The 24,613-nt window shown below is 37.3% G+C and overlaps 1 protein-coding gene across 4 annotated transcripts in view; it reads left to right on the forward strand.

Moving 5' to 3' along the window:
* The window catches only part of LOC117406999 (protein diaphanous homolog 3-like), a 279,229-nt gene that overhangs the window by 78,566 nt on the left and 176,050 nt on the right, over positions 1 to 24,613 (forward strand). For all 4 annotated transcript variants that reach the window (XM_059029364.1, XM_059029366.1, XM_059029367.1 and 1 more), the window contains one exon: positions 941 to 1,071. In XM_059029364.1, the coding sequence (XP_058885347.1) occupies positions 941 to 1,071 (131 nt within the window). The remainder of the gene's footprint in view (positions 1 to 940; positions 1,072 to 24,613) is intronic.

Below are 24,613 nucleotides of genomic sequence, written 5' to 3' on the forward strand. Positions count from 1 at the left end.
ATTCAAATAAAGGAAATGGTAAATATAGCACATTTTATTTTTTTTAAAGTCTAAGTGTTTGTGGATGGTGATGTTAAATTGCAGATGTTAAGAATATTAATATCATAAAGTCGTGGAATTAGTGGTCCATTGTTTAAGGAAATTTCAATCCAAGTATGGAAATGGTTACTTGTTTTCTATGCAAGTTTCCTGTTAATTATTTTGGTAATGTTTGCAAATCGTGAACTACGGTGTCCTAACCAACCAGAATCTGAACACGAATACCATTATTTTGACAATGCCCCATGTGGGATTTGTTGACGGACAGTGCTTCTGTTCACATGTGTTGCGTGGGAACGGACACTACACTCTTAAACTTAACTACCTTTACTTCTTGTTTACATTAACAGGATTTGCTGTTCTTTACTTTCAAGAGCACAACATATATAAGCACCAACATAATATAAAATAAAGTGGAAATCAGAATGGTTGACCAGGCTTATAGTGCTACTGGTATTTGTTAAGAATGTATACTTTTCACAAAGAAGGAAAGGTGCATGTGCAGTTTAAAGAACTGACTTGCTTTGTCATGCTGCACGCTCTGGAATACATTATACTGAAAGACGGTGATAACAGATGTGCTGCCTGCTTTAAACAAGCCACTGCTTAAAGGATTGTAGTCAGTATTTTAGTGTGAAGAATACATACAGTACGGTATGTGTACCTGTGTAGACATACAGATTTAATTAATGCAGATGGTGGGATTATAACACTATGTCAATGTATCAGAGTGAATGTTCAAATCCTGCACTGTATAATAGCAATTCAAGTGTTTTCTTTAGAAACAGCGGGGGTAAGGTATTCTTTGTCCTGCTGATAGCAGCTGTGATGGGTGATCCATTTAAACCAGCTGGGGTACTAATCAGGCAATGTCTCTCTGTACGTTTTCTTTTCTTTGCAGGGCGGCCTGAAGAGCAGCCATCAGATCTCGCCACAGGAATTCATCTCTGAACTGAAGTCAGGTGCTACAGATGAAAGGCTCTTCAGCTGCCTGGATTCTCTGCGTGTGTCTCTGACCAGTAACCCTGTCAGGTAAGTATTGCACCCCAACGGTGCAAAGTGAAGCCTTGTTGTGGAAAACCTAACAGATGCACTAGACCTGTAGTCTTTTGCTTTATTGATGATTTCATAATAAATGACTTCCTCCCTGTATCAGGCTATCGTTAACCGTATGCTGAGCCTCATTAATATTTGTTAGGAATATACAAGTCCTGCAGGTTAAATTAGGGAGCTTTTAATTCTTCGGTGTCCACCGTATCAATTAGCCTGCTGTTCCCTGAAGCTGAAACACAAACGGTGCATGGGAATCCCGGTAATGATAAATAATGTTTAAATAATTTGTGTTTTGGTGCAGCAAAGGCCTTCATTTTAACATGTTTAACACGGTTGAAAATGTGCTGCTCAAGCACCAGGTTTCTTCAGGTTGCAGTGTGCATTTACTTATTTTCAAACCTTCTGATTCTGATGGATTCTGATTTTGCACCCCTTCATGGCATCAACAAGTTTAAGTCAATGTACGTATTATTTTTATTATACTTGAATGGATGCAGTGGACAGAAAAGGGAATATGCTGTCTAGGAATCTTGTGCTGGTTCCTGTTGAAATTAGAAGTTAGTCTGGTTATTTTTAGAGAACCATAACACACAACTGTTTATTGGATACGATTTGATTTTAGCAACAAAAACACTGTGTGCTGTGTAAGATTATTGTGGGCCAACACAAGTCTTGGTTTTGCAAAGACAGACCGTCAATTATTACGTAAGTTCAGAACATAGATCCAGTCAAGTCCCTTAATGCAAACTCGGATAGCACACATTTCTCATAGAAGTGTATGTAGCTAATACACTCATTTTAATACATCTTACCTGTCACTTCTATTCACTATGTAAGTCTCAGAAGCAATGCCTGTAAACAGCAATTTCATTAACATTGTGTAGTACCATGTACTGTATCATGCTTTTTGAGGCAGCAGTGTGGAGTAGTGGTTAGGGCTCTGGACTCTTGACCGGAGGGTCGTGGGTTCAATCCCTGGTGGGGACACTGCTGCTGTACCCTTGAGCAAGGTACTTTACTTAGATTGCTCCAGTAAAAACCCAACTGTATAAATGGGTAATTGTATGTAAAGATAATGTGATATCTTGTAACCATTGTAAGTTGCCCTGGATAACGGCGTCTGCTAAGAAATAAATAATAATGCTTTAAAACAAAAAGAAGAAAACTTCACATGGAGAAATATATGATGAATGGATATGTAAGAGGTGGAGAGTGTTCAAGGTTTGTCTTGCTGAAATCCAGACGTGTCGCTGTATTTGCAATACATTCTTAATAGTGTGTTTCTTTGGAGAGTGACCCTTATCATATTATAGTGATATGTTACATTTAAAGACTCCTGATGATAAAAAGTACTGATAAGTCATGATCATATAAGACAGTGAAAGATGTAAATAATTTAGAGAACTGAAGTTACTTAGGTTTTTTTCCCACCTTTAATTTATGAAACATCATGATTCCTATTAACTATTGAATGAAGTTTTGATGTATGCACACATTAGTCATGCGAATTGGAAGAAGGACACAGTTATTGAGGTTTAATTGTTTTCAGGGACATGCATGCTGCAAGTTTATAAAACAGTAATCTGTGTGAATTTGCTTCCAGCAAGGGTAAGACCTTATTACTTTCATATAATTAACTATTGTTAACATTTTGTCCTGTTGCAGGAACATTTTAATAGGGCTATGGCTGAATTTGTTATTTGGCTCTCGTTTGTGGCGAACTCTGCAGTGAAACATTACAAAATATGACACAAAGTTTACGTTTTCCAAATGGTGTTATGCTTTTTCCATTATTTTAAAACGTTATTGTTTTTTTTTGTATTTTTTTATTTGTCATTTTCTGTATGAGGACAAGTATGGGGTGCCGTTAATGACATGCACCATTTTGTCCATGAAAGGGCTTGCGTGCACAAAATACATTACAACATGCATTTCGTCCTACAAAATGAAAAACTAATTTATTTAATTTTGTCCACGAAAGGCAAAAGACAGTTTTTCATTTTGTAGACCAAAAGGTAAAAGTTTTCATTTTGTGGACGAAATGAAATAAAACTTTCATTTTGTGGACAAAATACACTCATTTTGTGGACATAATGAATAGTAAAGTACACATTCTGTCCACGAAAAGCAAAGTAAGTTATCAGTTTCGTCCACAAAATTATTTAACATAACATTATCATTTTGTGGGACAAAATACATATTGTGTGGGGCTAAAACTCATTTTGTGAGACAAAATATACATTTTGTGCACAAAAGTTTAATTTTGTGGGACAAAATGCTAATTATGTGCACAATACACATTCTGTGGGACGGAATGCACATTTTCTGGGACAAAATGCTAATTGTGAACAAAATGCTCATTCTGTGGGACAAAATGCTCATTCTGTGGGACGGAATACACATTTTGTGGGACGAAATACACATTTTGTGGGACGAAGTGCTAATTATGTGCACGAAATACCATTCTGTGGGATGAAATGCTAATTGTGTGTGATGAAATGCTAATTCTGTTGGACAAAATGCTAACTCTGTGCACAATACCATTCTGTGGGATGAAATGCTCATTCTGTGGGACAAAACACACTTGTTGGACGAAATGCACTTTCATGGGTCACATGACTATTTGTGACATCATGGCGCACTGTCACATGTTAATTGCCCAATGTGCAGACTGCTTTGCGTCACGCATGCTTTTCTATGGAACTATGGGTATCGCATCTGATTTAACTTTTTTTTCTGTGTTTTTGGCCTTTTCCCCTCCCCTTTACAAATTCAATTGATTTAAGTTTGTAAAATTGCCATGGAAAATTCACACTTTAAACCCTGTGATTGCAGCATTTGTCAACAATGATGCTAGTGTACGTATGCTGAGACAAGCGCGCTTTACAAGCAAGTTTTACCAGCAGCCCTAAGTTTTATAGTTTATGATTTTCCCCGTGGTTAGCTACTCGCCTTTTAAAATGACCTGACAGTGTTTTTGTTACTTGATTAAAACTGAGAAATGTGTGAATTGTGACGGGTTAAATTAAGTGCGATCCTTATTTTTCCATTTTAAATGTGATTCAAATGCGTCTCTAGACTGATGTGAACTGGGGGAACGCTAATCAAGGTTTATCAGCGTTTATATTTATGTCCTGTAAACTAGATAACTCCGCTATTCAGAAGAAGCTTCTTTTTTTTTACATGGGATATAAACAGAAAAACTGTCAGCAAGATATAGCAAAGTTACATTTTGAAAAACCACGATGTGAAACAAAACAGAGCACAGAAATGACACATTTTTGCATTGTCGTTGAGTCACTAATGACTCAATAATCAATTGAATCTATAAAGGGGAGGAGAAGAGTCAGACAAAAACACAGAAAAAAGCTAACGTTAATCAGATGTGATACCCATAATTCCATAGAAAAGCATGCGCGCCACAAAGCAGTCTGCACATTGGGCGACACTTAACATGTGACAGTGCGCCATGATGATGTCACAGTCATGTGACCCACTAAGTGCATTTCGGCCCACAGGATGAGCATGTTGTGCACATAATTAGCATTTTGTCCAACAGAATTAACATTTTGTGCACAAAATGTGTATTTTGTCTCACAATGAGTTTTAGCCCCACACAATATGCATTTCGTCCCACAAAATGATAATGTTATGTTAAATAATTTTGTGGATGAAACTCTCCTACCATTGTGAAATTGAGTATTTAACTTGTTCTTGCTGAGGTGGCCATTGCACTGTCAGTTAATTTCTCTTGGAAAAGGGCCATCAGTAGGTGTAAAGTGAATGGAGACATGTTGTAAATGTGATAGAGAGTCCAATTTCTGTTCATCTGGTTTTTCCTTTAAAAAAAACAATGTGATTACTACTGTACCTACATCCTACTGGGCACAGTAACTAGACAAACAGAATAATTTACTCTTCTATTCCTGCCAAAAAACAACTCTACTAAAATAAGCCTTTTTATGCAACATGTTAGTGTTGTTTTACATGTCAGACGCACCTCTGCATGCCTCAAGTAATGGGGATGCTCCAGTTTGTCTAGCTCATAATTAAGGAATTGCATTCACAATGTTACCCTCCTAATAAATAAATGTATGCCCATGCAAAAAATGAAATATGATAGCCAGAATTGTAGTCGAACAGAAATGAGTATAGACAAGATAGTTATCAATATTTTACTGCAAACATGAGTATAGACAAGGTAATATCAATATTGTACTACAAAAAGTTGCTTTTCCCCATTAATGGTAACATGACCTTCAGGTTTTTAAATCCCTCAATGGCCTCAGGAAAGGGCAAATGATCCAAAAGGAGGTGGATAGAGGAAGCTCACTATGAGAGATGTGTTTACAGTCATTTTTATTTGTAACAGCCAGGGTTTAGCAAGAACATCTGCTACTCTGTGTGACACAACTGGAGGCAAAGCCAGGGTAAACAGCATGCCTTGGTTGAGAACAGAACCAGTTATAAAGGAGGATGCTGTCTCTGTCAGGAAAATAAAACCTCAAATAGCAATATTCATTGAAGTGATCAAGTTTATTAATTAACAGAAATGTGTACGTGTTGCATTTTACTTTTAGCACAGTTCAAATAATTGTTTTGTTCTTAAATATTACATTTCCAAGTATTAGAATAATAACTGTACTATAACAATGTTGTTTCAGATTATGTTACATCTCTACTTTTTAAATTGTTGAAGAGTCACCATTATTAGAGCGATGCATACCAGAATATATATTTTAGCTGTTTCAGATTTTAATCTTCCAATTTTAGCAAAACTTGCAACAGACTTGTATGCAGGAAACTGTTTGAAACTATCTTTATTAAAAACTCGTATAGACTTTTATTACATTGTCTTTTGATTACTCTAGGTAAGAATGAAATCTTAAGTCACTTGGCATATGACAGACCTCAGTGAAGTTACTCTACCTCCATCCTTCAGCTTCGTCCTCTCTGTTGTGAAATTAGGTACAAGCAGGGGCCTATTGGGAACAAGGTGTAGAAGCTTAGTTTACCTTTGCAGTGTACAATTTGCAGCATTTGAAATAAAAATGAGACGGGGGGGTGGGGGTGGGCCTGGAGCTGTAAAACAAGCAAAGCACATATTAAAAAAGAACATGGCCCCTGGATGAAAGGAAAAACAGATTACAGTATAAAGGTACTACAAAATGCTTTATGCTTGGGGAGCTCGTCATAAATGTCATAAAACTGTATTCTGACCATCTATACATTAAGTATTCGTAGGCTCTGCAGATTCTGGGGAAATCTGAGTAATTCCCTTTAATGTGTTTTTTTTTTTTTGTCAACAGTTTATTTTTACTGCTGTAATGTAGGTGGCACCGTAAAATGACACCAAAAACTAGCTAAACTAGCAAATGTCGCAGATTTGTCATGTACATGTCTTTCCTTAGCCCTACCCTAAGAGCTCATGACTCTGACTGGATTATCTGCCAGTGTGTACACTGGGAGATTTATTTGTTTGTCAAGTTTAATCAGAGGTTCCACGAAGAGGTACCTGCCGTCCCACAATTCACTGCAGATATGTTGTACACTTTGGAAAATTGACGCATTTCTATGGCAACAAGCAAAGTGAAAATCACTAAGTGAAATCAAAATGATGGTACTGTATATAAAACAGAAAGGCAAGAAAAATGATCACAGATAAAAGGAGTGGTTTTGTTTGTTTTGATAATAACAGATATCACATTGTTACATCGGTATTGATTGGTACTCAATAATTCTGTACACAGGAGAAAAGGAAGCTTTGTTTTGTGTTGTGTAATTTACATGTTGTAAGAGGTTTGATTTAATTTGAATTAATAACTATTGCCTGTAACATTTTAAAGGGACTTGCACATATTTTCAGAGTATCTGCACAAGCCTGTTTTGTACCACTCGTTCCATAAAGGATTCCTTGTATGTGTGTTCTCCAGCATTCTCTATTGTTCATGCTTACATTATATTAACCAAGTCCCCTTTTCAATAAATTCCTGTTTTGATTTTTTTTGGATGAGAAGTGGTTTTAGAAACAACCTGTAGTTGTAAATTCTGCCCCCTCTGCGCCTGCAGTATGTCAACTGTTATATATAAGCAGAAACGCAATAGAGAATGATACAAAATTAACATAACAGGATTTTAAATGGAGAAGTAGATTAATGTAAATTATATAACGCATACCTTTTAATAAGCTGCACAAAAACCTTCCTTGCTTGTTAAGTCTTTTTACTTTTACAGAAAACAAATACTGTAAATTTGACGGGGGGGGGGGGGGGGGGGTGTTAGTAAAGTGCTTTGAGGTGGACCTAAATATTTCAGTTTTAAAATCCCATTATTGTAGCTTTAAGATTAGTTTCATCACATGCGAATGACACTTTCCCATATATAATCTGAAAACAAAAGGTCTGTTTCTTCAAATTTCAGCAGGTAAATCTTCTTTTGTAATGACATGTGTCAGCAAAAAAGAGAAAAATATAATAGATTATCAAGAAATTTGTTATTCTCTTGGGTGTTTTGCAAAACCTATTTTTATAGCTCTGTATTTGAAATGAAAATCTCTAAATTCCAATACTGTAGACAGTACATTCTAAATTAAACGGTCAGATCTCTAAAAAGCAGACTGTAAGCCTATTAACCACTTAACTGCTAACCCTATTTGCACGCTCAGTGCTCCAGCAAAAAACACATTTTTTGATATCAATTAAGGTTAGCTGAACGATAGTTGTGCATTGCAAAACTTATATTTTATTTTTTCATAAAGTTGGAGGTATCAACATATTAGGACACACCCATGTGGTCACATGGTCTAAAATAGCTGCTATTTCTGACCCAGAATCTACCAGTTAAGTGTATTTTAATTTGTTTTTGTAACATTTAGCCTGTGCATTTTTTCTGTTTTTCTTATGTGTGTTCCTCCCCATTTACAAAATGTTTGTGATAAATTTCAGGTCAGATTTTAGCTCTATATACTGTAATGTACCTAATAGCAGTAAAATCATTTTTATTTACGCACCGACAGTACCTCAAAGAAATGGTTTGTGTTATGTAGTATATAATGACTTGGGCAAAGAGGTTTTAAAAATCCTGCCGCTGTAAATCAATTACGGTACACTAATACATTTGAAAAAACAGGTTCATATGTGAGCTTTTTATTCTGCAATTGTGAAAATTAGTCCCCGATAATAATTGGTGATTTGGTATGGCATTAGGCACGTCTGACAAGAAGCAATAGGGTGCTTATTAGAGCTTCTAATTAGCCTGTTGTAGTAAACCTAGCACTGCTTTGTGGATGTCTTCTTTTTTTTTTAAGCTATGATTAACCCAAGGGAAAGAAACACTTTTATTTCCATAACCTGTGGCCAACCAGTAGAAAGGATTGAGTACCTCTCTCCTATTAACTTATATATGGATAAAGATGACCAGAAGATTTACCACTGAAGTTTTGACAGCAGTACCTGGAATTGCCTCTACTGCTCTGTGGAGCCATGCTCCATCTTTCACATAATTGCTTTTCACAAACATGCCTAAATTTGCTTATCTGAATTAATTCCTTTTCCTTCAACTCTGTCATTTGATTTAACAGTGAGTAATGTGCCTGTTACTTGGCTTGCCATTCTGAGTGTCGTGATTGTTTCTGTAGTTCATGAGTTCATCTTTTGAAACCTGTGAAGAATATGAAATGGTGGGCATTGGAAGCACCTGTTCTGAATCTGCAGAAAAATTATTTGTAGCAGTTATAAATTAAAACTGTTCCGTATTTAAAGATGAATTATGAAAGGATGTATTGTTTAAATATAAGAGTGGAAATGCTTTTATCCTTTCCCAAGTTTCTTTAAAGTGTGTGTTTTATTTACAGCACAATATTGCATATTCCGACCCCCTGTGGACTGGGGTATAGTCGGATTTTTAAAAAAGTTGGATTTGAAAAGTCGGATCTATAGAAAAAGCATTTACACATCCATGAGTAGGTTAGTGAACAAAAACAACACGCAATGTGCTTTAAACATGGGGAATTTTTTGCTTTAAAAGTAAGCAAACGTAAACGAGATTAATTAGGCTCCAAATACGGTGTTGCTATGCGGTTTGTTATAAGCCATCTCCACGCAAAGCTTTTTAAAAAAGAAAAAACAAAACAAAACTAAAAAAAAAACAGTTTTGCTTTCTTAATATCTTTGTCATGGTACAGCAGCAGTGTGGAGTAGTGGTTAGGGCTTTGGGCTCTTGACTGGAGGGTTGTGGGTTCAATCCCTGGTAGGGGACACTGCTGCTGTACCCTTGAGCAAGGCACTTTACCTAGATTTCTCCAGTAAAAAGCCCAACTGTATAAATGGGGTAATTGTATGTAAAAAATAATGTGATATCTTGTAACAATTGTAAGTCGCCCTGGATAAGGGCGTCTGCTAAGAAATAAATAATAATAATAATAATAATAATGGTACTTAGTGCTCTTTATTTGATATTGCCAACAGCCGATAAGCAGCTCGGTTTGAATATTGCTTCGACTATTTTAAACAAACGGCTGGGAAGCATTGCATTTCAATATCTGCAAGCGTGCGCTCCATCATATAAACACACAAAAAAAAATGTTTTCGTGACTGGTGTATTGAAACGTCACTGCTACACGCAGTTGACTGACACATGCACACAGCCCGCCTCTCTTAAAGGGGAACGCACCAAAAGGCTGATTTGCTATAACACTTTCTTTCTGTTTCCATTGGGGAAACAGCATTTGCTGCCAGTGACATTACTCTCGTTGCCTAGTTTTAATTAATCAAGACGGTTAATTGATCAGGGTGGTTATGTGACGGGGGGGGGGTACTCCTGTTTTTTTAAATTAAACTGATTAGTGTTCGTGTTTCATACTTGTACTACCAGGGGACTTCTCTTACAATGTCTTGTACATTTAGATATTCAGTACATATTTTACTGAAGCAATACAATTGCTATAGGTACTCCCAAGTGCTTTGTGTGGTTTTTATTTTTATTTTTAAGGGGCAATCTAGTACGAGTCCAGCTTGACTCAATAGCATTAATCGTAGACAGTCAAAAGGGCTGTATTTTTAATTAATCATTGGTAAAGTTTGCACCTCCAGCCTTGTTTGACCTCACAAGGAAAGCATTTTTATTTTTGTACTGAAAACTAAGTTTGAATTTACAATTGAACTATTTTATTGTTAAGACGACCAAATGTAAATAAATGATCAAGCTAAACGCCAAGGTATTTATCTTCTAATTTGTTGCCATTACATGGACACATTTGCCCAGGCTAGCCAATAAAATATATTCATTAATAAGAATAATCAAAATACAGCATGCTGTCTAATGCTTCAGCGTTTAAACTACTGCTGTTTTTGAAATGTTCCTTGAACTATTTTCAGGTGCAGTGCAGTTCAATGGATGTACTTCTTACAGAAGGCTTCTTGTGTGTTCTACAACGTAGCTGGTTACCCAACACTATACTGTCTTCAGAATTTCTGTATACCAACTACAGTAAATACCTTTTTGTCGTTCCATATGTTTTCTGTCTGAGGATAATCAAGAAAAATGGGTTGAAGTTGAGAGCAATTTGCACAACTGAATCATGGAATTGGAACGTGGATCTTTTCTAGTGTTCTCTCACATGTGAAATGCATTTCCGAGAGGGAGTTCTTAGACAGTGAAATGTGTTTGCTTGCTCACCTAACACTATCAGTGGTCCCTAGCAATTACACAGTATTATTGAAGCTAGTGTGAAGCTGGGCATGAATTGCTGCATGTATTAAACTATACTTTAGTACTCTTCTCTCTTAAAATATTTCAAAATAATATGTATTATTTTATAAATAAAACGACTTTATTCTACTGCATTAAAAGCATATTGAACTGTATTGTAAATCAGAATAAAAGCAAATGTCTTTGTTTACCAACATTTTTTTTTAGGCTGTGTAAGTTAGTGCACTCCTAATTAAACAGACATGAGTGCAAACATGAAGTGTACTGTTTTTACGTCATTGTGTAAACACACTTAGACCTATGAATTGTATGAGTGTCAAATCCGTACTTTTCCAATATTTAAGGTGTATTTGAATTGTGGGTATAGGTTCTTGAGCCACTTCACACTGTTTGAGAACTCCATACAATTAATCATACATTAAGAGGTCATGTAGACAAAAGTAAAAATGTTCCAGGTGTATTGCTGAGTCCTTGTCTTTATGCTATTGGAGCTAAACATTGTCAAGCATATTTAGGAAGATATGATATTTAACATGAATGCCTCAATATCCTAGGCAACACCCCCTCTATGTTGGTAATATACAAACATTGGTTAATATTAATTTCTTAATGTACAAGACAAAGCCTCCATTATGTGATTTCATATTTAAATTTAATTATAGGGTTTCAGTCATCAACAAATGTCTTATAAAATTATATTCACCATTCCATTATTCTGTGTTTTTCAAATATATCAAAAGAATTGTGAACATAATAGAAAATAAATGAAGCTAAGTTATAAAAGTATGATTTTTCAGTTTCAATACCACAAGAGTTTAAAGTAAATAAACTAACATTAAAAGTTCAAAAATATATGTTTTAAGGATCTCAAATCAATCATAAATGCTTACCTTAGTACTCCATAACAGTCAAAAAGAAACTCCACATATAAAAAATGATTACGTTTATTAAGGCTAACAAAAGTAAGAATAATATATAAAAGTTAGAAATCATGGTACCAGAATTGTGTAGACACAAGCAGGAATACAACATAACATTAAAAAAACAAACCCATTTTCATAAGCAAGCAGGCTTCAGTGTGGTTACGTTCACGTGCGGGCAGGATTCAGTGTGGTTACGTACACGTGCGGGCAGGATTCAGTGTGGTTACGTACACGTGCGGGCAGGATTCAGTGTGGTTACGTTCACGTGCGGGCAGGATTTAGTGTGGTTACGTACACGTGCGGGCAGGATTCAGTGTGGTTACGTACACGTGCGGGCAGGCTTCAGTGTGGTTACGTACACGTGCGGGCAGGATTCAGTGTGGTTACGTACACGTGCGGGCAGGATTCAGTGTGGTTACGTACACGTGCGGGCAGGATTCAGTGTGGTTACGTACACGTGCGGGCAGGATTCAGTGTGGTTACGTTCACGTGCGGGCAGGATTCAGTGTGGTTACGTACACGTGCGGGCAGGCTTCAGTGTGGTTACGTACACGTGCGGGCAGGATTCAGTGTGGTTACGTACACGTGCGGGCAGGATTCAGTGTGGTTACGTACACGTGCGGGCAGGATTCAGTGTGGTTACGTTCACGTGCGGGCAGGATTCAGTGTGGTTACGTACACGTGCGGGCAGGATTCAGTGTGGTTACGTACACGTGCGGGCAGGATTCAGTGTGGTTACGTACACGTGCGGGCAGGATTCAGTGTGGTTACGTACACGTGCGGGCAGGATTCAGTGTGGTTACGTACACGTGCGGGCAGGATTCAGTGTGGTTACGTACACGTGCGGGCAGGATTCAGTGTGGTTACGTACACGTGCGGGCAGGATGCAGTGTGGTTACGTACACGTGCGGGCAGGATTCAGTGTGGTTACGTACACGTGCGGGCAGGATTCGCGCGCATTCATACAGCGACGACGTGAAGCAATGCCTGTTGTGTTGGTTGGAATAAAGACTGCATTATATTTCAACAAGTTAAGTTCGGAAACAGTTTCAATTGCATTTAGTATTAAGTTGTGAGTTACTTCAAAACTTGTAGATAAACTCAATCAGTGTTGAAATGGTTCAGACATTCACAGTTGTTGTTTTCAAATGCATTGTTTGTCTTTTTAATCTTAGCAAAGTGTTACACTGTATTAAACGTTTTTACTTCTGGTTTGCATGTAGATATTTCTTATCCAAACATAGAGTATTTTACTTGAATCTTAGACTTTGAAATGTAATACTTGTTCTGGAGATGTGTTCGTTGTTGAAAAACAAAGTTGAAATTCAGTTGGTCTTTATAACATGGAGTTGCATGTTCAAACGTTGGCTCTGAGGTCACTTCATGGCGATGGTTTTCAGGAACAAAAGAGGAGTCCAAGAGAATCTGCTTTGTTTAAAAAAGACTGGCAGGTCAGCACAGCAGGTAATCTAAACCATTCCCCTATGTAAATCTATACAACCCTGTTACCAATATCTAGTTTATTTTGAAGGAGATCAATCAAGAATATTTTTGGGGGAAGGAAGGTTGGGGGAAGATAAACTTAATCCGCTTCCCAGCATTTCAAGTCTCATAGATTAACAATTGAAATATCATTTTACCAAGTATATTCAATTATAACTACGAAATTCCCCCACAACATCAGTTAGTGTTGAACAACATTATATATCTTTTTAATGACCATTTGCTTTTATTTGTGAAAAACGTCAAAAGTAAGAAAAGTCATTAGTTCAAATGTTGTTTTGTTTTTTTGTAGAGCAGTTTATTTAGAGGGATAATTTGTCTTGTGAAGAAGCACATCTGTACTTGAAATGCCCGTAGGTCGTGAGGGATTCTTCTTTTTGCCATGGGTTGCTGGATGCTGAAATGCTCAGTGAAGCGCTATGGCTTAGTGCACTGGCCCCTTGCAGTCTGTTGCTACAAGTTCAAGTCCCAGCAGTGGATTTTGACTTGTGATGAGAGTGCACTGGGGTTTTTGCATCTCGGTCAGCTTGAGATTTATATTCTTCTGTGAAGTGTAGGTTGTTTTCCAGCCCTGGGGAGATGGAATAACCTTCACCTTTACAGCATATTGACCTAGGACCCAGATGGAAATAATTCAACAGTAAACTGGCTATTGTCTCAGTCTCATGTTGTGCTGCTTGGCAACCTAGTAGTAAGAACAAAAACTTCTCCATCAAGGGAAACCAAAAACCTGTACAGTGAAAAGTGTTATGTGGAGCAAATGATGTATGTTAAAGCACAAAACCCACTAAACATTTTAAACATCAAAATGAACAGACTAGGCTTCGCTGCACTGGCTTTTCTAACAGCATTTGCAACACCACCTTTTTACTGTTTAAACACTTCTACTCTGGCCTCTGAGACTGTAAAGGGTTGTATCTTACTTTTATATGTGTTCTGCCCCTTACTGCTGACAAAGGGGTTACATCGCATTATAAGACAGAATTGTGTGGTCTCTGCACAAAGCATACAGCCTGTGTTGCCTATGGGTCATAATAATGCAAACCTGGCAATTCCATCTTGTCCAATTCATGGTTGAAATAATCGAAGGGGTATAGAATTTTGAACATATAAAGGATAGCTGTCATTTGTTTGGTTTGCCTTACCTGGACATTTTGTTTTATTCAGTCTAGTCCCTGCTGTTTGCCTGCTGGTTTAGCTTCCTGCTGTACAGTAGCTGCTGGCAGTTTCAAGAATCTGCTTGCACATACTGAAAATAAATCAAGGCAATGGGAGCCTTATTGAGACCAATACATAAGAAAGCAAACTAGCTGTCTTCTTGTATACAGCTTCTCTTAAGACCTTGGGACACAATTTCAACACAGAAGTGTATTGTTCCCTTTCAAGTGCGAAATGTAACCGTCAACCAGTCTGGAAATTGGAGGCTTTTCATCCACCTCCTTTCCAGTCTGACAGGGAGCGACGGCTGAAAAGTTGGAGGCAGTCCAAACTATTTGTCTGCTATGGGGCAGTACCATGGTCAAGCCCTGTCTAAACAGAAGCTGTCCAAATGGATAGCAGATAGTCAGGACTGCCTATGAGCGAGCCAACTTGCCCTCTCCAGAGAAGCTCACTGCCCATTCCACCAGGAGCATGGCAACTTCGTGGGCTTTATTCCAGGGTGCAACTGTCAAAGACATATTCAAAGCAGCAGTGTGGGCTACTCTCCATACCTTTACTAGGTTCAACAAACTTCTCAAAACCCTGGCTTTGGAACTAATGTTAAGGGTGGCTTACGAGTCGACCCTTACAACACAGACATAAAGGTGAGCCCTAGCTACTTGTTACTGGGGTTCCTAATGGGGCAGCCTCTCTGCTTTGCCTTGTAGAATTTTAGTCGTTCTGCAATACTGCCATTGCGAAGGCGTGGGTATACTCACCCATTAGGTAATGGTTACATTTCGTATTTGAAAGGGATCTCTGGGCTATTATCATAACCCTGGTTCCCTGAAATAGAAATGTAACCATTAACCTTCAAGGTCACTGCATCCATAATTGTAGCAGGCTTGAAGGAGAAATGACGCTGAGTTCTATGCGCGCAGGTCCTTTTATACCCTCGGGGGCGGGCATAACTGCGCTACAGGCTCGGTCAAGCAGCTTTGGTATATTTTTCAGGTTTTGGGGTCTTTAGGAGGTAAATACCCATTAGGACAAGGACTTAAGTGAAATCCATTAATATAGAAAAACATACAGCATACTCCCTTTGTGGTAGAACTAGGTTAAGCATACTTTTGCAAAATGTTTAATAGTTTAACTACTATTTCAAAGTCATATTTAATTCGCAGTTCGTAGTGAATGTCAGGGCTATATTAAAGTGAATTTGGCTATTATTATCAACATTGTATTTATGGAAGTACTTGACTTACCTGTACAGTACCACTGGCAGAAAGCCAGATTACTGACCTGAAGGTTGCCTCGCACTGCACAGCATGCATGGTCAGGCAGACCTTGTATCCAGGGAGCCTTTGGGGGAGAACATACTTTATGTTTCTAACCCTCAGGTCTGAGCATGTTTACCCAGTGGATGTTTTATATTTAAACCATCTGGCAAGGAACATGTTTGATGTGGCTTGAAGGGTTTGAGCTTAAAACGCATAGCAGATATCGTTGGTTTCAGTTGATTTGGTCAATGCACCAAGCTTGGCGTTACAACAGCATGTTATTCTTTGTGTGTGTGTGCGTGTTTTTATTTTTATTTTTTGTTGTATTTTTTTTTTTTTTTTTTAGCATCTCCCCTGAATTGTATTGGAAGTTAATGACAATGTGATCCCTTTTGTCCGCAGTTCTTTTTCTGTCCCGACCACATTTTTATACAAAAAAAACAGATGAGTTACAAAAGGACAATAGAAATACACATCCTTAAAAGATTAGAATCTGTAGGAGATACACATCATTGAGCAGCAATTTCCTTACAGAAGAATCACAAAATTCAATATTGTGAATCATAGTCAGGTTTTATCATTATTCACAATCGCAAAGAAAGCAGCAATACAATTGTGCAGCAGTGTGGCTCTTGTAAAATACACTGGGAGTGCTCCTCAAGCACTTTACTAAAGATAAAAGGATGTCTGCTAAGTATATGCCATGTTTAAATCTTGAATCATCTTTCAGTGTTACAGAGGTGTGTTTATACAGTGCTCTCCACTACTAACTAATACAGTATAGAACCACTGACACCTGGAATGTGTCACCAGCCACACTTGCCATATGGATACAAAGTATCTTTGCATAACCTCTTCAAAAATAGACAAACATTTCTAACATGACTGGGTGGGATATTTGTTCTTCATTTTCCTCAAAAAGGGATTACTGTAATGGCAACTGACAAGACATAAGACAGATATTAGAGATGTGCTTTTGGTACATCTTTATGAATGTTTAAATGCTATGCAGGTGTCAGTGTTTAAACCAGATCTACATACACACACTCGTTCCATTACATTCTGATGAATACTGACAGCCATGGTTAGTATTTTAAAAGTAAAGCCCCCCTAAATAAGCAAGTAACGTTTTAACATTGCAAAGACTTAACTACAATAAGTAAAAAACAAAAAACAAAACACGTACACACCAAAGTATATATTGAAATTAAAGATGTCACTTGATTCAAAATTTTGATCAGTTCAATTATGCGGTTAGTTGATTAACTATAGATTAAATTGGTAGATTCATCCGTACACATTTTTAATAAAGGTAACAATCTTATACTGCCTGTCCTGCATGTAATACTAAATAAATCAATAGAATTAAATAAATAAATACATACATACATACATTTGAAGCCCAAAGCATTTTGTATTATTATTTTTATCTTGGTAAATGTCTCGCTTTGTATTTGTAATGCACTATTGAGATGTATCTGTGCTGGCCCTGTGAGCACAAAGTTTTTTTATTTTTTTATTTTTATTCTATTGTATTCAAAGAACAAAACAAAACCAGTAATAATAATAATAAATAAAAAAACATAGCTTGTTACAGAATCTATCAAATGCACAGATTCCAATACATTGTTATATTAACTTTACTGTTCAGGGATCGGTGCCACAAACGGGAAATCCCTTTTTTTTGTGTTTTTATTTTAGTATCACCTTCTGTTGACAAATGTACAAATCATTATTAAACAAATGATTTGCGTAAAAGTGTACTGGTATAAAGCCTATAAATAATTAATTTACACTTGCGTTCTCTGAATTAATATTGAAAAAAAAGAATCCTTTTAAAATCGTGTTCTATGTATTCACTGTCACCATCTACAGCGTTCTGTTCATTATGGATGTTTGCGTTTTACTGCATTCAGTAACTCCATCCACAGTAATTCTGAAATGTTTTAATTTCAAATGATTGTTTGGCATAATTATTTACATACCACGATTCTCTCGTCCGGTTCCTCAAAATAATTCCAAACGTGGCTTTGCCTCGTTCCTTTATTTAGAGATGCAATTTTATTAAAAATATAGCACAAACGGCAAAGGTAGCTGTGGTAAAGCCTATGCTTAAACACAATTTGGACCCTAAAGTCCTCAATAACTATAGTTCAGTCTCCAACCTACCATTCTTAGACAAAGTTCTAGAGAGAGTTGTTGCAATTCAATTACAAGAATTTCTAACTCTGGCTGGTATATTCGAGAAGTTTGTCTGGTTTTCGTGCTGCACATAGCACCGAGACGACCCTTGTCAGAGTTGTAAATGATCTGCTGGTAAGCTCTGACTCAGGCTTTCCGTCAGTTTTACTTCTTCTGGATCTAAGTGCTGCTTTTGATACTGTAGACCATTCCATTCTACTGAATTGTCTTGAAAGCACAATAGGACTGTCTGGCCATGTCCTGTCCTGGTTTAAATCTTATCTTTCTCAGTTCGTCTCTATTGGGGAGGTAAAATCAGCATTATTGGAAGTTGTCTGTGGTGTTCCACCGGCCTCCATTCTAGGTCCCTTGTTGTTTTCATTATATATGCTACTGTTAGGTGACATTATCCGCAGACACTGAGTGAACTTCCATTGCTTTGCTGATGATACCCTGCTATAGTTGTCCCTAAAGCCAGGAATTTCTTCTGCCTGGGTGTTATTACCTACTTACAGACATCAAGCTTTGGATGTCACAGAATGTTCTAATGTTGAATTCAGATAAAACTGTATGTACTGTGATACTTACGCTATATAAATGCAATAAATAAATAATCACTCCCTTCACACACCCCCCCCCCCCCCCTCCTCTACAACTGAAAGAAAGGAGTAGCAAATGAAAGCTGAAAATACAATGTAATTGTATTAAATGGAAGTGATAAATGGATCTGACAAACACATGGAAATTGGTTTTTGATATTATATTAAAGCTGACCTTCAAGTTTATGGCTCCAGATTTGTTATTTTGTCTTAGCCTATACACTAGCATACCTTCTTTCTTGCAAAGAAATTGACTACAGCTGGTTTAATAAGTAGAATGGCTTAACTGGCCTGTATTCTTTGATTTGTAATACAATGTCGTATCGAGATGAAAAACAAGGCAGGTTTTTCTTAGATGGGCCCTCGTGCCACCTTCCATACATTTCTCGTTATGCATTCACGTATAAATACAGTGGCATTTCAGACAATTCTCCAGTGTTTTTTTTTTTTTTTTTTTTTGCAAATGATTTCCCTGAGTTATACTGGACTTTTTTTTTTTGTATATTTATTTTTACTTTTTAATTAATATTTGTATCAACTGTGTAATAATTATTATTATTATTATTATTTATTTATTTATTTATTTATTTATTATTTTTTAATCATAATGGAGTTGAACATTTTATACTAATGTACTATGCAGTTTATTTACTTTATTTGTTTACAGTATTTATATAATAAATTAAGGTCTGTGTAATGTGTGTGTGTGTGTGTGTTTTTTACCAGAAGCACATGAAAATTGGTTTACTTTATTACATTTCATATTCAGAAAAGGTATGTGACCTGAAAAATGACCCTTACATAATTAGTATTTTACCATTTTTAACACCTTTTAAACACATTTTACCTGCAGTGGAGGACATTGGAGTTTGACTCAAAAGACGAGTATAAAATGGGTCATGTTCCAGCTATCATGCATGGTAGCAACTTCACCAGGATTTAGACTTCTATTTTAAAGATGTTTTTATTATCCCTTCTGTGCTAAACAACACATTTCATTTTGAAAGTCTGCATGTTTGGGCAGTCTGGGCTTCGGACTCTAGTTGTATTGTTGGGCACAGAACCATAAAGAACACTAACTCAACACTTATTTCCGATACCGAAAGGATAAAAACTATTAAAAGACTAGTAGAGAACTCGACACTGTTGTTTCACGTGACTGATCTCTGACTGGAAACTGATCGTGCATTCATTCATTCGCAAAAACTGATTTTAAAGTATACAATAATTGGACATTTTTTTAGTTCCAGTCTGTAGCTGCTTTGTGAGAGCCTAGTTTTTTTTCTGTCACACAAATATTGAATTGAGGTGTTGGTCTCTTGTCACGCTCTGTGTTAACAGTTACATGACTGCTGCAAATTATGGCTAGACGAGATGGAACTTTATACTGGCGTTTTGTATTAATTTTTACAATTACATTTTTTTTTATACACTACCATTTATACTTGCAGTATTGCCAGTTTTGTATAAATGGACTGTACCATGAAAGAAGTTAATGCTATATATTTAAAAGCTTACATTCGTCATTGTATGTTAAGCTCTTGTTGATTATGTTAATTAAAGATATGGTATCTGTTAATGTAATAGTAATGGAAACTAGCACATTCCTGGGTATTATTTTTTGACTGTAGTGTACTTTTAAATGAAGAAGGTTGTGTTTTGAAAGAATACACGTCAATTATCCAACAGGCTGTGGAGGTTTGAAAACATGGCAGTCTTTGCAGCATTGGATTAGTGGAAAGAGGACTGTTACAATTCTGGTAGGATATTTTTTCCTACAGGAAGGATCAGTGCTGGTTTATTTTTATTTATGTATTTACTTTAAAAAAAAAAAAAAACAGTAAAAGAAGATCAGCAATGCATGACCCTATCTGCTTCCTCCTGAAGTTTGCAGTGGGTGGAGGGTCACAGTGGGAGGAGCTCCATCTGTACTGGTTTTGTCAGAAGCAATTGCATGGGCAGCCAAATGCCCCATATGGCTCAGCTTGGATTGGCCTGTTTCTCATTTATTATTATTTTTTCTTAGTAATATAGTAGTCATAGTAACATTTCAATAAAATAAACAAAATGTAGAAACATAATTTAACAAGGTACCCTGGTGTGGTTTGGGCTAGATATTCCTAGAATTAAGCAGTTTCTAATTTGAACAGTACTGTATATACTATACATGCGTATGATTAGTCAGTGGCACTGGATAAGCTGGAAACCAAGGAAAAAAGGCCTTGTGGGTCACAAATCTACCTACATGAATATTTGTTTCATGTGTTTGATATATGATTTCTTCCCCACTGAAATGGTAAGTTTGTTTGTTTTCCATTGCAAATCTTTAACAAACTCACTGTTTCAGGGGAAAGATGTCTCATATTGGTCTTTTGTGCTGGACTATAAAATGATTTGATTGAGAACACATACTGTATCCTGATATAATAACCACATACACATTTTAATGTTATCTACATTCAGAGGGTATAAAGTATTCCTTAAATCTCGTGTGCACTCAAAAGTAATACTCAAGAGTACCACTTGTGAAGACCTTCTTAACTGAAATGAATCATTACACAAATTTTAACACTCGAACTAACTGCACAAACATCTTTTTTTGGCAGTTTACTACACTTGTCTTTGGTGCACAATGTCTTATTAGCCAACTGACTTACTGAATATTGTAAGTTATTAGAGCCTAATCTGGTGACATCTATTCGTACTTGTTTCAGTGCAATAATTCCCAAAAAGAATACTGTCCTAAAAACCTCATCATCCAGCTGTTGACCCCAAATTCATAATCGCTCTCAATATCTCCTAGAGGAGTCATTTCCACTCCTGCCCAAGGAATCCCCCTGAGAGGGCAGACACACTGCAGCATTTATAAACTGTACATTTGTGCATCTAAATATAGACACTTAGACATGCTGTGTTTGTGTTTTGCTCAGCAGCGTAGCTTGCACACATACATTAATTAAAATATATATATATTTATTTATTTTTGAAGGTGGGTAATCCAATTAAAGGAAAGTATAGATCTATGTTAATCCTGCACTGTATTACTAAATTCCCTGGAATTCTGTTTGCTGTGGTGTCTAGTCAATTAGTCCAGACTTGCTCATGTATTATTTATCAGCATTTGCCTTTTGTTACACATGCAGGTTAAGAGAGCGGGTGTAGCTTTTTAATTGATCCATGGGAGTATTTTGACTTCAACATGTTCTCGAGCAGCCTAAAAGAATCAACTTTTTCTTTCTCTCACTTTCGCTACATGATCACAATATCCACCACATGCAGTTTTATTTTAAAATGCAACTACAGCAGTAACCAGTCTTCACAACAAATGCAGTGTAATTTGTTTATTAAAACAATCTGGAAGTGGGCTATTATTATTATTATTATTTATTTCTTAGCAGACGCCCTTATCCAGGGCGACTTACAATCGTAAGCAAATACATTTCAAGTGTTACAATACAAGCAATACAATAAGAGCAAGAAATACAATAACTTTTGTTCAAGTGTGACAAACCACAATTCAATAATACAGCAGATAATAGTGATAGTTACATCAGGATATGATTAAATAGTGATAGTTACATCAGGATATGATTAAATACAAAATACTACAGGTTAAACACTTGGCAGATTACAGTATTCTGAAGTACAGGATTAAATGCAGTAAAATAGGGGGCAGATATGAGCAAAATAAAGCACATTTAAATGAAGGGTGATAGTGTCCCAGGATACAAACAGAGGAGTTCTACAGGTGCTGTTTGAAGAGGTGAGTCTTAAGGAGGCGCTGGAATGTGGTCAGGGACTGGGCAGTCCTGACATCTGTAGGAAGGTCATTCCACCACTGCGGAGCAAGGGTGGAGAAGGCGCGGGCTCTGGAGGCAGGGGAGCGTAGCGGAGGTAGAGCCAGTCTTCTGGTGCAGGCGGAGCGGAGAGGTCGAGTGGGGGTGTAGGGAGAGATGAGGGTCTGGAGGTAGCTGGGTGCAGTCTGGTCAAGGCATCTGTAGGCTAGTACAAGAGTCTTGAACTGGATGCGAGCGGTGATCGGGAGCCAGTGGAGCGAGCGGAGTAGTGGAGTAGCGTGGGCGAAGCGAGGCAGAGAGAACACCAGGCGGGCAGCAGAGTTCTGGATGAGCTGGAGCGGACGGGTGGCGGACGCAGGGAGGCCAGCCAGGAGGGAGTTGCAGTAGTTTAGGCGGGAGAGTACCAGGGCCTGGACCAGGAGCTGGGTAGCATAGTTGGTGAGGAAGGCCTCACCAACTTTACACAATAACTGCACAGTGTTTTTACCATCAAAACCTATTTATTCTGTCTGTACTCCACCACCACCTGTGGTTGATAATATCTTCATATTGGACCATCTTTCTCTTCTGCATCTTTGGGTTCTTTTGTGTCACATGAGGAATATTTTGACAAGCATTCCTTTCCTCGGGGATCTGTCCGACCCAACACGTCACGTATGAAAACAACAAATCTACATTATAAACAAAATGCAGGCTTCAAAATAATGCTTTACAGTAGCTTGATGGCCTTCAGGAATCCTCAGGAAAGAAACAGGCATGCTGCAGTAGTTTAGCTACCCAGTTAGCCAGGTAACGTGCCTCATTTCTCACCTTGATTTATTGTCACTTCTTGTAGTTAAGCTATTTTGGAGGAAAGGTGTATGTGGTTTTTTGGTGTCATCTTTTCGTTGCCCTTTTTTTTAACTGAGCATTTTTGGAGTTTGTGGATATTATTTAAATGTTTCTGCATGGCTAAAGTTGTGCCTAGTATTTCATTAAAAAATACCAACAAAACCACATAGAGACTGTTGGCAGATAAATTGATTTAAATCTGATCATATCAACGCTAACCAGCTTTGTGGATTTTGAAAGTGTCTTGTGCTAATCCGTATTTTAATGTCTTATTTGAATCCTTACCATATTAACACAAGCTATTTACCCAGCTCTGTTCTGGCCTTTGTGTTAACTGTCAGCATTACTAAGCACACCTCAGCAGATCCTTATTGTTCCAAAGTGAATGTGACAGTCACTGAAATAACAGTAATAAAGACGTATTATCCGACGCTCAGGAGGCTTAATTATATTGGAGATATCAATCTGAGTAATCTACTTTAAACACGGAAAATGTTATGTGCAATGGATCAGGGTTTACAAACAGCAAAGGAATATTCTACATGTAGATTTGGCCTTAGTAACTGTGCAATGTATGATTATGTATTTAATATTCAGCATTTATTCATAGTCGATTTCCATACACTCATTAGTGTTGTACACATGTATTCATATACACATTCAGATTGTAATTTATTTTTAATTTACCGGGGTGCTTCTTGCTATGGGGTGGTTATTTTTATTAGTATTTTTTTGAAATCTGAAACGTGTCACTACTATACTTCCTCATGCGTGATATGCTGGTACTTTTAAATGTGCTTGGGATGGCTCAAGGGCCTTTATGTCTTATTGGAGGTGCGGTGTTTGCACACTGCCCAGTGATCGTTGGTTTCTGTTTATTATAATTCCAGTATTGAATACCTGGTGTTGATTTAGTGTTGACAAGAACAACACACATAATAGGGGGAGATTTTAGTTTCCTGTAAAATAATCATTTATAGATCAGCTGATTTATTTTCTTGTTGCACTTTGCTTCACCAACTGATGATGAAAAATATCCCTCCACTATAGTGAGCGATGCATTCCAATATCCCTCCACTATAGTGAGCTATGCATTTCAATATCCCTCCACTATAGTGAGCGATGCATTCCAATATCCCTCCACTATAGTGAGCGATGCATTCCAATATCCCTCCACTATAGTGAGCGATGCATTCCAATATCCCTCCACTATAGTGAGCGATGCATTCCAATATCCCTCCACTATAGTGAGCGATGCATTCCAATATCCCTCCACTATAGTGAGCGATGCATTCCAATATCCCTCCACTATAGTGAGCGATGCATTCCAATATCCCTCCACTATAGTGAGCGATGCATTCCAATATCCCTCCACTATAGTGAGCGATGCATTCCAGTATCCCTCCACTATAGTGAGCGATGCATTCCAGTATCCCTCCACTATAGTGAGCGATGCATTTCAGTATCCCTCCACTATAGTGAGCGATGCATTTCAATATCCCTCCACTATAGTGAGCGATGCATTTCAATATCCCTCCACTATAGTGAGCGATGCATTC

This window comes from Acipenser ruthenus, chromosome 8 (assembly GCF_902713425.1).
Source record: "Acipenser ruthenus chromosome 8, fAciRut3.2 maternal haplotype, whole genome shotgun sequence".
Taxonomy (NCBI): domain Eukaryota; kingdom Metazoa; phylum Chordata; class Actinopteri; order Acipenseriformes; family Acipenseridae; genus Acipenser; species Acipenser ruthenus.